The sequence below is a fragment of the Alexandromys fortis genome, unplaced genomic scaffold, assembly GCF_014885135.2.
Source record: "Alexandromys fortis isolate MF-2015 unplaced genomic scaffold, M_Fortis_MF-2015_v1.1 scaffold_73, whole genome shotgun sequence".
Classification (NCBI taxonomy): Eukaryota; Metazoa; Chordata; class Mammalia; order Rodentia; family Cricetidae; genus Alexandromys; species Alexandromys fortis.
Genome location: NW_026067959.1, coordinates 4,141,368 through 4,156,577, shown reverse-complemented (window position 1 = coordinate 4,156,577; position 15,210 = coordinate 4,141,368). Strand labels below are relative to the sequence as shown.

General features: G+C 39.3%; 1 protein-coding gene across 4 annotated transcripts in view; it reads right to left on the bottom strand.

Moving 5' to 3' along the window:
* Arl15 (ADP ribosylation factor like GTPase 15) overlaps positions 1–15,210 on the bottom strand; it is a 357,153-nt gene that overhangs the window by 218,116 nt on the left and 123,827 nt on the right. For all 4 annotated transcript variants that reach the window (XM_050152824.1, XM_050152826.1, XM_050152827.1 and 1 more), the window contains one exon: positions 4,612–4,671. In XM_050152824.1, coding sequence (XP_050008781.1) covers positions 4,612–4,671 — 60 coding nt within the window. The remainder of the gene's footprint in view (positions 1–4,611; positions 4,672–15,210) is intronic.

Here is a 15,210-nt window from a genome sequence, read left to right as displayed (position 1 = left end):
GGGAGGGGGAGGGAAGCAGGATGGGGAGGAGGGAGGACAAGGTTAAGGGGGTGGGGCAGGATAAGAAAGACAGAAAGAAGTTAATATGAAATTTGTTCATTTAAGAGACCAGGAAGAAAAAGGTTTCGTTGAAAGTTGAATTTTTGTTTGTTTTAATTTGTTGGGAGGGGCCCAAGGGTGGAGTGGGGGTGGGGAGCAATGAGAGGATCATTTTAATGAACAAAAATCTTGCATAATGTTAGCTGCAGACAAGGCCAGCATCATCTACCGTAGCCCTCACAAGCTGACTTGATTTAGTTAGAAACTACTGTTACCATGGTTCACAGACAAGAAAATACTCAGGAGCATGGATGGGCCCAGAATCCAACACAGTGAGTGAGTCCGGACACTAGTCACTATAGAAGAAAAGTCACTGAAAGAAGAACCTGCCTGTCCATCCGGAATCCCTGCTAGGTACCCTGGAAAGGAGAAAGCAAGAGGGAGCAGAGGCCAACAAATCCCAGCATCCAGAAGGCTAAGGCAGGAAGACTGTAAGGTCAGACTGGGCTGTGAGCTGCATCTCCGGGACAGAAGCAGGTTAAAGAAGTCAAACTGAGAGAGAGGGGGGAGTTCTACACTGATTTCAGTGGGAACCCTCATGAGTAAAAGAATACACTGATAAAACCAACTCCATGAGAATAGCAAAAACCCCTAATGTGGTCAGAGTCACTCGCCTTGGCTAGGCAGGGTCAGGAGAGCACGAGTCCAGCCATTCTCTCTAGTCCTGTAGGAATTCATACTTGCTTTTAAGGAAGTAAGCAGGACATAATGGCCCCCTCCTGTCTTCCACCTGAATGACACAGGGCTGCCTTGCTAGCTACAGCCACCATAGCTCGCTAGAACGGAGCCTAGAGAATAATATGCACTCTCGAAAAATTTGCTGAATAACTAAATTAGGAAAAAGAATTCTTTGTGGGAAGGTTCTAGAAAGGTTGGACATATCGGAGTTAAGCAGAAGTCAGCACCAAAGCAGTTAAGTCAGGAAGAAACCTGGCGATAGCATCAAGAGTCAACAAGGGTTTGCTCTGAAAGACTTCAAAGCATGAGCGTGGCAGGAAGCAAAGAAAAATGGACACTATTTCATTAAAGTCTTGGGGGTGAGGGCAAGGTGTTTGTGTGGTCGAGATTGTGTCCCATGAACATGACACGAAGGAAAAGTATCAACACGTGTAGACACTCAGTGGCACAGATAAAATGAGCTCTTGGCAGTTCAGAGTTGCTGTGGAAGCCAGGAGGCATTTTCTTCAGTGATGTTGCCACTGATAAGATGCCAAAGATCTCCTAAATATCCCCTGACCCAATCTCATGTAAGCAACCTAAACTCACTGGGGCATAAATAAATAAATAAATAAATAAATAAATAAATAAATAAATAAATAAATAGAATCGACAGACACAGGGAGGAGGCAGGAGGGAAACAGGGAAAATATGACCAAAATATTCTTTACTTATGTATACAAATGTGATAATGAAATCTATTGCAGTATATAATTAATATATGCTAATAAAACCATAGGTACAATCAGTGCTGTCTGGCAGGAGTGGACAGGTAAGCTGCAACGGGCAGGCTATTGTGAACAATAAAAATAAAATAAAACTGGCCCGTCATACTGCCAGGCTGCACCGCTATCTTTGTCTTCATTTCTCTACGACTTTGGTGCTTGTTTGGTCCTCATTCATTTCATCAGTTTCCAAATCTTCGTTAATTTCCTACAGTTATATTCAGGTTCACCTCTATCGTCAAACCTCTAAGGGCTGTGTCTTGCTTAGGACTTAGTCTCAGCCCTAGACACGCTGTGGTGGAATGAGGGTACAAACTGTGGGGGATACTGTGGAAGAAGGAACTGATGTGAATGAGAATCACACAACAGAAATGAACAATAACACTATATATCCATATATATCTCCATACTATATATATATATATACATCACATACATATGACATATTCACATATATAAAAAAGCATGGACCAGGTACATGTACAAACACAGCTTGTTATTATGTTAAGATGACCTGAGGTGACTTTCATTAGACTAAGCTCCATTAACCATTGTTATTTCATCTCATGCCGTTTCTCCTTACTAAATAAGGAAGACAACAGTTTATGTCTTTTTTATTATAAACAGTAAGACATTTAACTTAAGGTTGAGAAGGGAGTGATGAAAAGCCTTGGAGTTTCCTGAAAGGGTAGAGGAAGGCTCTGCAGGTGGGTGGGGAGGAACAGGCCATGCTGTTCTCCTGAGTTAGCCCAGGATGAAGGCAAACATCGGCATCTTCCTCATGATACCTCACTTCATCCTTAGTTCTCATCAGCTGCCTCCCTTGATCATCTACCTTCTTGAGTTTCTCCCTTGAATTTATCGTTTTCTTCACACTAACAAACCAACTGAACTCCGACGACCCATCTCTGAGTAGCCAAGCACTGGTGAACGCAGGTGACCTGCCATCCCAGAGAGGTCCTGAACCGCTCAACTCTTTCCCACTGAGATTAGGAACACTTGGTCAAGCAGCTCCCAGGCAACCTGATTTCACTAAATTAGAATTCTCCCTAAATGCCCAGCACCTTACATTGAGATGATTCCCTTGGTACCTACAATATACTTTAGAACCCAGGAAAGCTGTGTTTTCTTCAGGTGTGCTAGCCCAGCTGTTCACATGCTCCTTCCAGACACAACAGAGTATGCTACTCTCCAAGTTTTCAATAAATAAGTAATAAAAATCGACTCCCTCTGCTGCCTCTGAGACTGTGAAATTGAGTACACAAGTCACACTGTGAAGTCTACTTGTTTCAATGGAAATAGAGTTGTTAAAGTTGAAGGAGAAAAAATAATAATCTATGGTTGGGCCAGAAATGTGCTTTTCCACACTAATACACAACCCACGCATGAATCTGAGTAGCCTTAGTCTCGAACCAGCCTACTGCTCCAATGCCCAAGGCTCTGTTTTATACCGATGTTCTTCAACCTCCTAACAGTAAGTTAGGAATTAAAATGTGCCACTAAAGCCTATGGGTCCTCTTTATTGTAATTTCCATCTCGTCAACTGTCAGGGCACAGCTATGCTAGCCGTGAAAACAAATTTCCTTGAGAAACAACGTATTCTTCTCCTACGTAACCCCAGTTCTCCAATTTCATTTCCATTGCACGCAATTTCAGTGGCATACGGTCAACATTAGCTTCAAGCATTCGTTTTTTCTTAACTGTTCAGAAACATTCACTATTTATTTCACCCAAATAACCATCTTACACAATAAACATCTTGTCAAGTCACAACAGTTTCTTATATCTGATGAATGTTGAGTGAACGTTTTAAAATCTAGCCTAATAATTAAAACCAAGAGAATTTTCAAGCCATACCGTTAGATCCTGCTGATTTTTATATTAGGATCTCTGGCTGCAAAATGTCTACAGATAATATCGTCACTGGGAGAGTAGCTAGCAGAAACCAAAGCATGATGAAAATAGTCTATTAGGAAGCAGTTTTAGAAGGTTTTCCACAGAAGCTACTTCGAAGGTGTTTGTATTTTACTGTCCGGCAGCTTTCTAGCTAAGATCAGCAGTCACGTTCCCAGGATTTTATTGTCCAGTGGAAACACCGAGCATCTCAGGAGAAACCTGGAATTGCTCTATCACCAATGCTTTTCAATACCGATGCTGTAAAGGTCACTGTTAGCTGTCACACTGACGGCCACCTGGAAAGGCCAGTCAATGCTTTACTGAACAACAAGAAGGCATCAAACGTTGGTAAGACGGCATAAAGCTGTGTTTCCATTTCACAGCACTAGAAATAGTCACAATTGGAAATGACCTTGACAGAGGAGAGAAAAAAACCAACAACAAAGAGCAGGGTAAGGTCACCATCACACAGTGATTAAGAAGACAGAAGAGAACTTTCTAAGTCACTAAACTCACCGATATTATACTGAACTCTGGCACTTGGCATTTTCTTGAGCCGTTAAGAGAATTTAGTAGGTTCACCGGATTGACTGACTTCTTTGTTACTCTATTTGCATGGGTTAAGACCCTGACTGACATAAAACACAACCCAAAAAAATGCCAGACAGAGAGTGCAATGAAAGACTGACTGATGTATGCTTTGGGGTACAGCCTATCCAATAAATGTGCCTGGCCAGCAAAGAACCCATTGGCAAAGATTTATTATCGGAACAAATAGATTCTAAAAAGACTTGAGTACAATCGAACCTGCAGTAGGCATTCACACGTAAATACAGCTTGCCCTATCTAGCCCATTTTTCATTTACTTTTTTAGATTTTTTCCATAAGTTCCCTTTTAGAATAATTAACAAGTAAAAGCAAGGATGTGGCGCGGCATTTGCCATTACTGCGTAGTCCTCTGCGTCACACAGGAGAAAGCAAAGTCTAACCTACCACTCCAGGGTAACCGCTAATCCATGTGTAAAGGGACGGAAGTACGACTATGAAATTACTATTAAGAAAAAAGTGAAAACCCATCACCTAAAATAAATCATCACAGCTCAATTGCATGTAACACATGAAGAGCAAGCTTGTAACGTCAAGGGCAGATGTAGAAAGGATTGTAAAGTTATACCTCCGAGTTCTTTTACATTCAAGATGGCATTCTGGAATGGCACTGCCTTTATACTAAAACCTAAAATTAGAAAACAGAAAGAGAAGAATTAGCAACTCGACTTTTACATTGAGACACTTAAGATGGTCAGATCCTGTGTTTGCGGAAAACTGAGGCTCGTTCTCCATAGCTCATATTGATACCAAAAACATATCATTTCCAAGGTAAAATAGGCTTATATTCTCTTTCACTATTCTGAAACATCATTGACTATTACAGCCAAATAAAATACTATCCCCATCTCTTCAAAATACTGCCCTGTTCCTTAGCATGTAACAATCATGCAGCTTTTTACCAATTAGAAGATAGCCAGAAAAAAATGAGAAATTTCAAAGAAAATATGGAATCTACAGGGGCCTAAGGATTTAGTTCTTAATATATTACACCTTTTTCTCATGTATAGTCCAGGAACTAGTGATAAAACAATTAAATAGAAACTATCTTATATTTGAATTTTCTTGTATTTCACTTAAGGACACAATAATATACACTTATATTTTTCTTTAAAAGTAAAATTATAAATAACCATTTATACACAAATAATTTTACAAAGAATATCATAAAACACTGATAATGTTCAGAGAATATGGTTCTAAACTAACAACATACTTAGTGTCTAACTACTCATAGAGAAGGCAACCAATTTAGTTGGAACACATAGGAATGTACATACACATTTAGGTGGTGTTGGTGCACACCTTTAATCCCAGCACTCAGCAGGCGGATCTCTGTGAGTTCGAGGCCAGCCTGGTCTACAAGAGCTAGTTCCAGGACAGGCTCCAAAGCTACAGAGAAACCCTGTCTCAAAAAAAACAAAACAAAACAGAACAAACAAATGTACATAAATACATACACAGACACTGTATATTTCTGAAAGCCACAAGAAACTGGACTAGCAATGACTTCAGAAAGAATTGGGGACCTGGAAACCTGAAATAGATTTTCTTGTATCAACTGAGTACCTTTTGCCATGTACCTGGTTTTTTTTTTTTTTAATTGAATAATTGTTGTAAGGAGACCGATAGCTGGTTCTTGGCTGCTCAGCCCCAAAATAATCATACAGTAACCATATTATTTAAATTACTGCTTGACCCATTAGCTCTAGCTTCTTATTGGCTAACTCCTACATATAAATTTAACCCATCTCCATTAATCTGTGTATTGCCACAAGGCTGTGGCTTACTTGGAAGTTCTGGCATCTATCTCCAGTGGGGCTACATGGCTTCTCTCTCACTCACAGTTAATATCCACTCATAAGTGAATACATACCATGTTTGTTTTCAGGGTCTGGGTTACCTTACTCAGAATAATTTTTTTCACATTCCATCCATTTGCCTGCAAATTTCATGCCATTGCTTTTAACAGCTGAGTAATAATTCTCCATTATGTAAATGTACCATATTTTCTTTATTCATTCTTTGGGTGAGGGATATCTAGGTTGTTTCCAGGTTCTAGCTATTACAAACAAATGCTATGAACATTGAACAAGTGTCCTTGTGATAAAAATGGAGCATCCTTTGGGTATATGCCCAGGAGTGGTATAGCTGGGTCTTGAGGTAGCTAGATTCTCAATTTTCTGAGATATCTCCATATTGATTTCCAAAGTGGCTGTACCAAACTGTACCAGTTTACATTCTCACCAGCAGTAAAAGAGTGTTCCTCTTGCTCCACATCCTCGCCAACAGGAGCTGGCAATTGTGTTTTTGATCTTAGTCATTCTTACAGTCCCATTTTGAAGGTGGCATTTGACAAGAGTTGAAGAACTGATTTTGGCATCAGATAGAACTAGACACATTCCAACTCTTCTACTGTGGGCAGCCTACTAGGCTTAGCTTTCTCATTTGTAAAACGGAAAGACAGTATCTACTCCCCAGCCTTGTCATGGGATGACATGGTATAGATAGAGGATCTATTGCAGGTTAAAAGTGCAGAAAGTCACTGGATCTTTATAAAACACATACACACACACACACACACACACACACACACAGAGAGAGAGAGAGAGAGAGAGAGAGAGAGAGAGAGAGAGAGAGAGAGAGATCCTGTCCTGAAATGTTGGTGTGTACCTGGGCCTGCAGCAAAGCCTCTCCAGGTGTCTGGCCTCTGGGAAATCAGGGACAGTCAGTGCCAATCACAATACTCCTACAGGCACTGAAATTCCCCTGCAGGAAATTTGGATGCTTGAATATATTTATCTACCTCACATGGATATTCTATGGATTAAACGGCAATGATTGTGAAATCCTGGAAACAAAAGGCCTCTGCAGATGCTCAACAGTCTATTAGTGGTTATGTCCAAGGCGACTCTCAAGAATGGATTTTCCAGAGAGGCAGCAGGGCAGGTCCAAACTTTGAAGAAGAAGGCTACGGAGCACGCCAGTAATGTTTAATTGGCTTTGATTCTTAAAAGCTGACAACAGGCAGGGACTCAAAAAAGAAGTAACATCCTAGAAAAGGCCACAGCCATATGCAAAATGCAGCCTTAGACATGCATTAATCCAATAGGTAATGTGACTGTTGCTGTCTTTAACTCTTTGCAGATCCTCCATAATTAAGTACAAAAATATCAACTGTTCACATTAAATAAAGTAACCAAGTAATCTTATTTATAGGCATATAAATGTTTCTGCAGAATACTCATAAATGCTTTCTCCCCAGAATGAACATGTGTAGCTAGATTTATACTGCAAATGCATTCAGGGTCTCCCATACTATGGTCTCCATATCATTCTTATATTCAGCTCTGGCAATTGTTGCTCAGAAAACAAAGTCTAGATCATCAATGAAGAGAACAAGAAAATGAATTTTTCATGAAAGAGAAACAGTATTTCTTTATTTTGGTTATTCTAAATATTTGCAAAGACTAAACGGCAGAGCTAAAAGGGTAACGTAGCATTTCCAGTTCACAGATATCCAACCAAGAAGAAAAGAAAACCCACACTCCACGTTATTTCTCTTTATAGTGGGTTGGATGAGGTGAGGGGTTAATGATGTTAGTAGAGTCAAAACAGTCAAATCATCAAAAACTGTCCAAGGAAGGCTTTAAGAAATCAAAGCATGGGCTAGAAAGAGTATAAAAGTCTGGGTTCAAATCCTGGCTGCAGCCATTACTAGCTGTTTGATTTTATCAGGAACGCCTTTCAGGGTTTTCTTTTTAATGCATGTTCTTCCACATTCCAGTGTTGCTAAGGATTTTCAGCTAGTTTGCTTGTTGTGGGAACCCGATGGCACCATCAGTACACTGCCCCAAGAAGGAAGTGCAGCTAAGAGCTACACTGAATACTGAACCTAGGTCTTGAACAGAGTCGGGTAGTGCTTGGAATCCTGCAGGCACCAGTGAGCAGGTAGATTCACACTGACGTGTTTACTACTGAGCTAGAGATGCTGGTTCTAACAGTGCAGCATGTGTGACTAATCCACACATTTGTTTTCCTTTGTGTCTATTAATAAATTGACATGAGCAACCCAAATTAATTTTTTCAAAGCTAAACAACATTGCTTTTTTTTTTTTTTACTGGCAAAAATATTAAGATGAGTTTAGAAAGCCCTTCTTGCTAGGCACTATTAATAAAACCTGGAGCTTGGGAAGGAAGCGGTCACTTGCAACTGACTGGGCCCTAATAGCATGAAAACCTCCTCACACTTCAACTCTGTGTCCTCCTATTCCCTCCCTAAGAGTCTGTGCTGATGTGACAAAACACGCCCTCCTGGTGCTCAGTCTCACCAGCAGTTTCAGGACTTTGACCCTTGAATCCTCAACTACAAAATGAACAGACTAGATTAGCTCTTTAAGATTTCCTCTAAAATTAGGATTCCATTATTTATAGTCAACACCGAGGAGGAAATAATAGTAAGAGCTGAGTCCAATCTTAATGGCCGCTAGTGTTGGGCTGCAGACCTCAAGGGTAGGTCTCCCTGGGCACCATTCAAATAGCAGGATGCCGAAGCCTAAGTTGCCCACTCATTTTTTCCTGGCATATCTAAGCTACATTAGCAAGACTGAAACCTCCCCTATGACTTAGCCCCACAAATTTTAATAAATGTATGACTTGGTAACTCTTTGGGGAAATAATTGTTTGCTTAGCCTCTCAATGTTTTGCAATCCCTAAGTCTAACAAAACCTGTAATACAGCGGAGGTGAATTTGAAAGTTTTGTACAGGGCAAGCATTCCTGGAATTGTAACAGAGCTAGTTTAGGGAGGAAGGCTGGTCTACTTTTACTCATCATGCGTTACACATAAATGCTTTACTTGGGCCTGCACCCCAGATCCTCATCTTCCCCTCCCCCCAAGCCTGCACAAATGCACTCCGATACTTGATGTGTGCTTCTGGAATTCCTGGATCCCTCTAAAGAACGACGGAAGGGAAAGGCATTCCAGAGATCTGGTGGTCTTGACCAAGACCAAAAGCATTATTTATGCCATGACAGCTTTGTGATGTTTGGACAAAAATCCAGCAAAAGTCTTCTCAATAGAATTTCAACATCATAAAAGGAAATTTAATCTACCGGCTTTTAGAAAGCACAATCCTTTCACAGATACCAAAATCTAATGTTTAACTTGTTTCTCTGGTTAACCCATGTACAGCTAATACTGAAGTTATTTTAAACATTTCATTCAACTTCTTGGGAACTTTTTCTACCTTCCTTTCAAACTGTCATGATCTTTGGTCACTGGCAAATTTTCAAGAGCAAAAATATATGTGTATAGGTATAGATCCAGAAAGAGATTTTCGACATTTTTTTTTTTCAATTCAAAGTACTTAGTTTTCTCTCGCTGGTTCTTAAGCTCTGTCAATACATTATTCTGAGTCTGTGCATCCCATTCTTCTGATTCAAAAATGGAAAACCAGTGAATAATCTACAGCTTAACCGCTACTCTTAAGAAACTAGCACTAGGTCCACAGGTAAGGTGCTGGCTCAGACAGAACTTGTAGTAGGTTCACAGGCAAGGCGCTCAACCCAGGCAGAACTAACTTGCTTTTGTTTTCAGACCTCAGGAGAAGCTGCTCAGCTTCTCTCTCTCTCTCAACAGCTCCTGCTTTCTGGAGGATTTCTCGGCCCTTTGAGTTTTGACAACTTAAGTATCTTTTAAAAATTATGTCAAAGCTGAAAGATGGTTGAAGTTAACGATCCAATAAAATTTGGATTCCCTTTCTTCCTGGAAAAAAAGCAGGCATGCTTGCTTTGCTGAAACTGGGTGGACCTGCCCTTCTCAGGGATTGCTATCAATTCCTAAGAAACCAGGCTTAACAAAGACCCTCTTCTTAATTGTTGAAAACAATTATTTCATCTTAATTTGATTTATATTTCCAAAATGTTACAAAACACAAATAATCTAGAACAATAAAATTTCCTCATACCACATCAACAGAGCACATATTATTATTATTTTACATATTCATTCCCAGTTTACATTCAAATGCATGTTTCTATGGCAGAACTTTTAAAAATGAGTATGAATTTAATTTTTTCATTTTCTTCAACAGAAGACATATATTTCCCAATCTCAACCATTTCAATTGAAGTTCCAAATTTTATTTAACAAGCTCCCTTGCTTTAGGGCATTTGCATTGCTTTAAAGTTTTATTATACTCAAAGTTGTAAGGAATTGCCTTAAAGATATAGTTTCTTTCACATTAGTATCTTATGACAAATTGCCAGTTGCGCCTGTAGTAGGCCTGTAATGTCTATTTTTTAACATGTTGAGAATTTTTTTATAAGAAATTGATGTTGGAAATCTTAAATCTTATCAGGAATTTCACAGCTTTTTATTTACAAATATTAAAAATTAAATTTATTTTCTTTCTGATGGCACTGGGGGTTGAAACTGGGGTTTGAGGCATGCTGATAAGCACTCAACTACTCAGCAAAAGGCTTAGCTCCAGACTGAAGTGTCCATGTAAAATAGACTTTGCATTCCTAGGATAGATGTAGCTTCGATATAACATTCCACTGATATGTTCTTATATTTGATATTTTAGATTTTGTTTTGAAATTTTGCATTTGTGTGCCTGAGGGATGATTGACTTGTATAGCCTTTTCATGATGCCATTATTGATTTTAGTATAAGGTTAATGCCGATTTTATAAAGGAAATGTTAAGCTTCCATTCCTGTTCAATTTTCTAGAACATAAAGAAAACTGGTAATTTTTTTTCTTAGTCAACGCCCCCACACACACATACAATGTTTGGCAGGATCCATCAATGATGCCAATTTGAAGTTTCCTTAATGTTAATTTCAATATTTTTAGTAAACAAAGAACTATCAGAATTCTCTACTTCTTCTTGAACGTGACTGCTAGGTTTGTCTTTCAAAGAAGTGTCCATTTCATCCAAATTATCAGACTCACTGGCAGAGAGCTAGTGTTAATATTCTCTTCTTATCCTCTGAATAGTTAAATGACATGCATTGTGCTTTCATGGGTAAAGGACTGGCAATTTATATATTTTTAAATCCATTCTGATCTTGGTAGCTAAGCCATATCAATTTTATTCATCTTTTAAAAATAGAAAACAGTTTCTGGTTTCATTTATCCCTTTTATTATTAATTAGCTTCATTGATTTTACTTTCACCTTTATTACTTCTTTTCTTCTATTTAGAATCCAACTGATTATTTTCTTTTGTTTCCTCTTTGGAGAAGCTAAGACCACTGATTTGTGGCTGGCTTGCTTACTTGCTTTCTCTTCTTTCTTAAAATTTATTTATATGTATGAATGTTTTGCTTGCATGTCTGTGTACTGTGTACCACATGTATGTCTGGTGCTAGAAGAAGGTGGCAAATCTTCTAGAACTGGAGATATGGATGATTGTGAGGGACCATGCAGGTTCTGGGAAATGAACTCAGGTTCTATACGATCACAAATGTTCTTAACCTCTGAGCAATCTCTTCAGTCCCAAGTCCTTTCTTTTCTAATACCAGGGCTCATTTCTATAAATTTCCCTCAAAACTCTGCTTTCATAGGTGGGGTAGGTAGAGAGGAGGAAGGGGAAACTGTGGTCGGGATATAAAATAAATAAATTTTTAAAAAATACAAAATAAAAAAAGAGGCATATCAAATTCTGATAAGTTGTCATTTGGTACAAGATGAATTTTAGTTGCTCTTTTGAGTTCCCAAGCCAGAGGCTATCTAGAAGCAAGTTAGTTTCAAATACTTGGAAACTGTCTCCTAAGGATGCTTTTCCTAATGATTTCTAATTCAATCCTACAACACTGGCAGGCCTGTCCAACACATAGTCTGGGGACCATATACAGCCCAAACCTACTTAAAACACTTAAGATTTCTGTGTGTGTAATATTTGCATGGAGGGAGGGGCTCAATCAACTCCATTTTGTGGTTCCTCAGCATGAACTTTGTAGACAACAATGTTTAATGGCTGGACAGTCTGAAAACATTTTTAGTATCACTGGAGTCAATCTAAAGTAACTGACATTTGTTTTATGTATTACAGTAGATAATTATTTAATTCAGTACACGTTCAAAAGTGCTTGGGAAGAATGACGTCTTCTGTGGTTGGGTGAAGTGATATGTAAAAATTAACCAGGCCCTGTTGGTGGGCATGTTGGTCAAGTCTGTAATAGCTAAGCGGAGTGCCGCCCTACAACTATCAATTGGTGAAAGAGAAATTTCTCATTTTAACTGTGGGTTTGTCTACTTCACTCTATTGTTTTATCATTTTTTGTGTTGTGTATTTTGAAGATCTAGTGTTAGGTACATAAGTACTCAGCTTTCTTGATTAAAATGATCCCTTCATCACTATGAAAGAAACTTTGTTCTCTGTATTATTCTTTGCTCTGAAGTGTACATTGTCTGAGATTGATATAAACACTCTAAATTTTTTATACTATTGGACTTCTATAATCTTCTATTCATTAACTTGAAGCTATTTGTATTTATATTTAAAGTTTATTCACTAAAGTCGATACTCAGTTGACTCTTTCATTTTTTTAACTTGGTCATAATTCAGCCTTAATTGAGGAGCTTAGGTCATTTACATTTAATTGTTGTTGGTGATGCTTGCATACATTACCCTGCTACGTATGCCCAGTCTGTTCCTGCTACTCCTGTTCCCCTTTTCATTGCTGCTCTTCCTGTTTCCTGACTGCGTGATCTGCCTGATACTTTCTATGAAAACTGTTTTGTCTGTGTTGTGCTTTTCACTTTTATTTTCTAATGTTTTCATGGGAGTAACTGTTTTTCATTTGTTTTAAGAGGTTAAATCAATTCTGATTATTATACTTGGAGGAGAATCAGAAAACCTTAATCATTCATGTTCTTTCTATCCTTCCTTGAGCCCATTCAGGCTTTTCTTTATTCTCAGATGATCATGAAATCTATAAAAATGCTCACGAGATCTGTTCTTATTGAAACAAATGTCATAACACTTTCTCCTTTTCTTTCTGTCCTGGAAAAAAAAAAAAAGTTCATATGTAGTTTTTAAAATCAGCCCTTGGGAGGCAGAAGCAGGCGGATCTGTGAGTTCGGGGCCAGACTGGTCTACAAGAGCTAGTTCCAGAACAGGCTCCAAAGCTACAGAGAAATCCAGTCTTGAAACCACCACCAACCCCCCCAAAAAAAAAGGAAAAAGAAAGAAAGAACCAAGTAGTAATGGCTAGAGTCTGTATGAATCATCACCCTTCTTACACACTGCTACACACTGCTACACACTGCTTCCTCACTCCCTGGGTGGCCTCCATCCTCATCATCAACTAAGACCATGCCACCGGTGTCATTGTTCATCATATTGCTACCAGACCAAGAGTCCTTTTCTCAGACTTTCAACTTGACTTATGATTTTTTTCATTTCTTTGTTGTAACTGACTTGTATGATAGTATATGGGCATGCTTGCATTAAGATTCTTTAACAAGGGGGCTGGAGAAGATGGCTCAGAGGTTAAGAGCCGCGGTTTCTCTTCCAGAGGTCCTGAGTTCAATTCCCAGCACTCACACGGTGGCTCACAGCCATCTGTAATGGGGTCTGGCGCCCTCTTCTGGCATCAAGTTGTGCATGCAGATAGAGCACTTATATTCATAAAATAAATAAATAAGCCTTAAAAGGGGGGAATGGTAACACACGCCTTTAATCCCAGCACTCAGGGAGGCAGAGACAGGTGGATCTCTGTGAGTTCGAGGCCAGCCTGGTTTTCTGACTCAGTTCCAGGACAGGCTCCAAAGCTACACAGAGAAACACTGCCTTGAAAACCCAAAAAGATTCTTTAACAACCACACACGGAGGAATATATGTTCTCAAGGGTGGGGATGTTCGTCTGAGTTGTTATCTGAGGCAGTGTGACTGCCTAACTTGGTAGAGGACACAAAAAAAAAAAATACTATGTAATGGATGAAGGGAATGGAGCTAGTGCTTAGCGCCCCTTCCTTCTAATCATTATTTCTAGACCGTCTCACTCAAGGCTACGTTTCAGGGGTCTCCCAGAGCTGTGCCTGACACTCTAGGTTCCTTCTAGCCTGTTATTCCAGTGTTTCAAACATTATTAGATGTCCCACTAACAACAAAACACTGGAACGTCCCAAGCCAACCTTTTCAGTTTTCTCTTACTCTAAAGCTGCCTGGCATGGTTTTTCTACTTCTTCCTACAGTTTTCCCCAAGCACCAAGGTAGAAGTTTGAGTCATTACTGAATTTTCTTTTTCCATCACACAATATGACTGCCACTTTTATAGTATTGATTACTCGTGCTGCTAACTCACCATCCCCACGTTGGCATCTGTTGGCTCACCTCTCCATAGTACAGGTGCCCCCAATGGCTTTCCGATTCTCTAGCCTGGACAGCAGCACTTCCTACAACCCTGTACCATGAACCTGGACCAGTAAAACACTGATGTCTCTGAACCAACTGTTTCAGATTCCAAATATCTTTTTCCCAATAGTCATGGCTTAGAATCCTGAATCCTGTCAAGAACTTTTCAAATGTAATATCACTCGGAAGCTTTCTTTGATCTCTTGATCCAGAAATCACGCTACTTCCATGCCTATACCATCAAATACACATCACAGTATCACAGCGCAGGACCTGGTGTATAGTAAACAATCAAGTGTGAACCATTTTACCACTTGAAAACTTATCTTCCCAACCCATGATAAAGTTCTTGATGGCAAGGAACTCCAAGGAGGCCTCCAAAAAGGCACTGGGCCAAGGTCAAGATAGCTATAACTCATAGAAGTTTGATATCCAAAACATTAGCCAACTTGCTATCTCACTCATCAGGAAATCAGCTAGCCCAAATGCTGTGATTGGTTCCAGCAAAAGGAAAATACAAATTACCTAGTAACTTAATGAAAACAAATATAGGACCCGGTAAATTTTACAAATAAAATTTAAAATTTACTTGCAGATAAGTTTTTCATTGTAATTCAAAACTGCTCTTCCAGAAACAGTGCGAGAGGGTGACTGGCTCGTGAGGAGGATGACACGATTTGTTGCTCTTACAGCCACTGCGGGGGAGACTTGCTTGACAGGAATTACGAAGCTAATGGTGTTGGTATAACTTCATAGCACACTATTCAAAAGATTTAAACTTTCAGAGACAACCACTAAGTA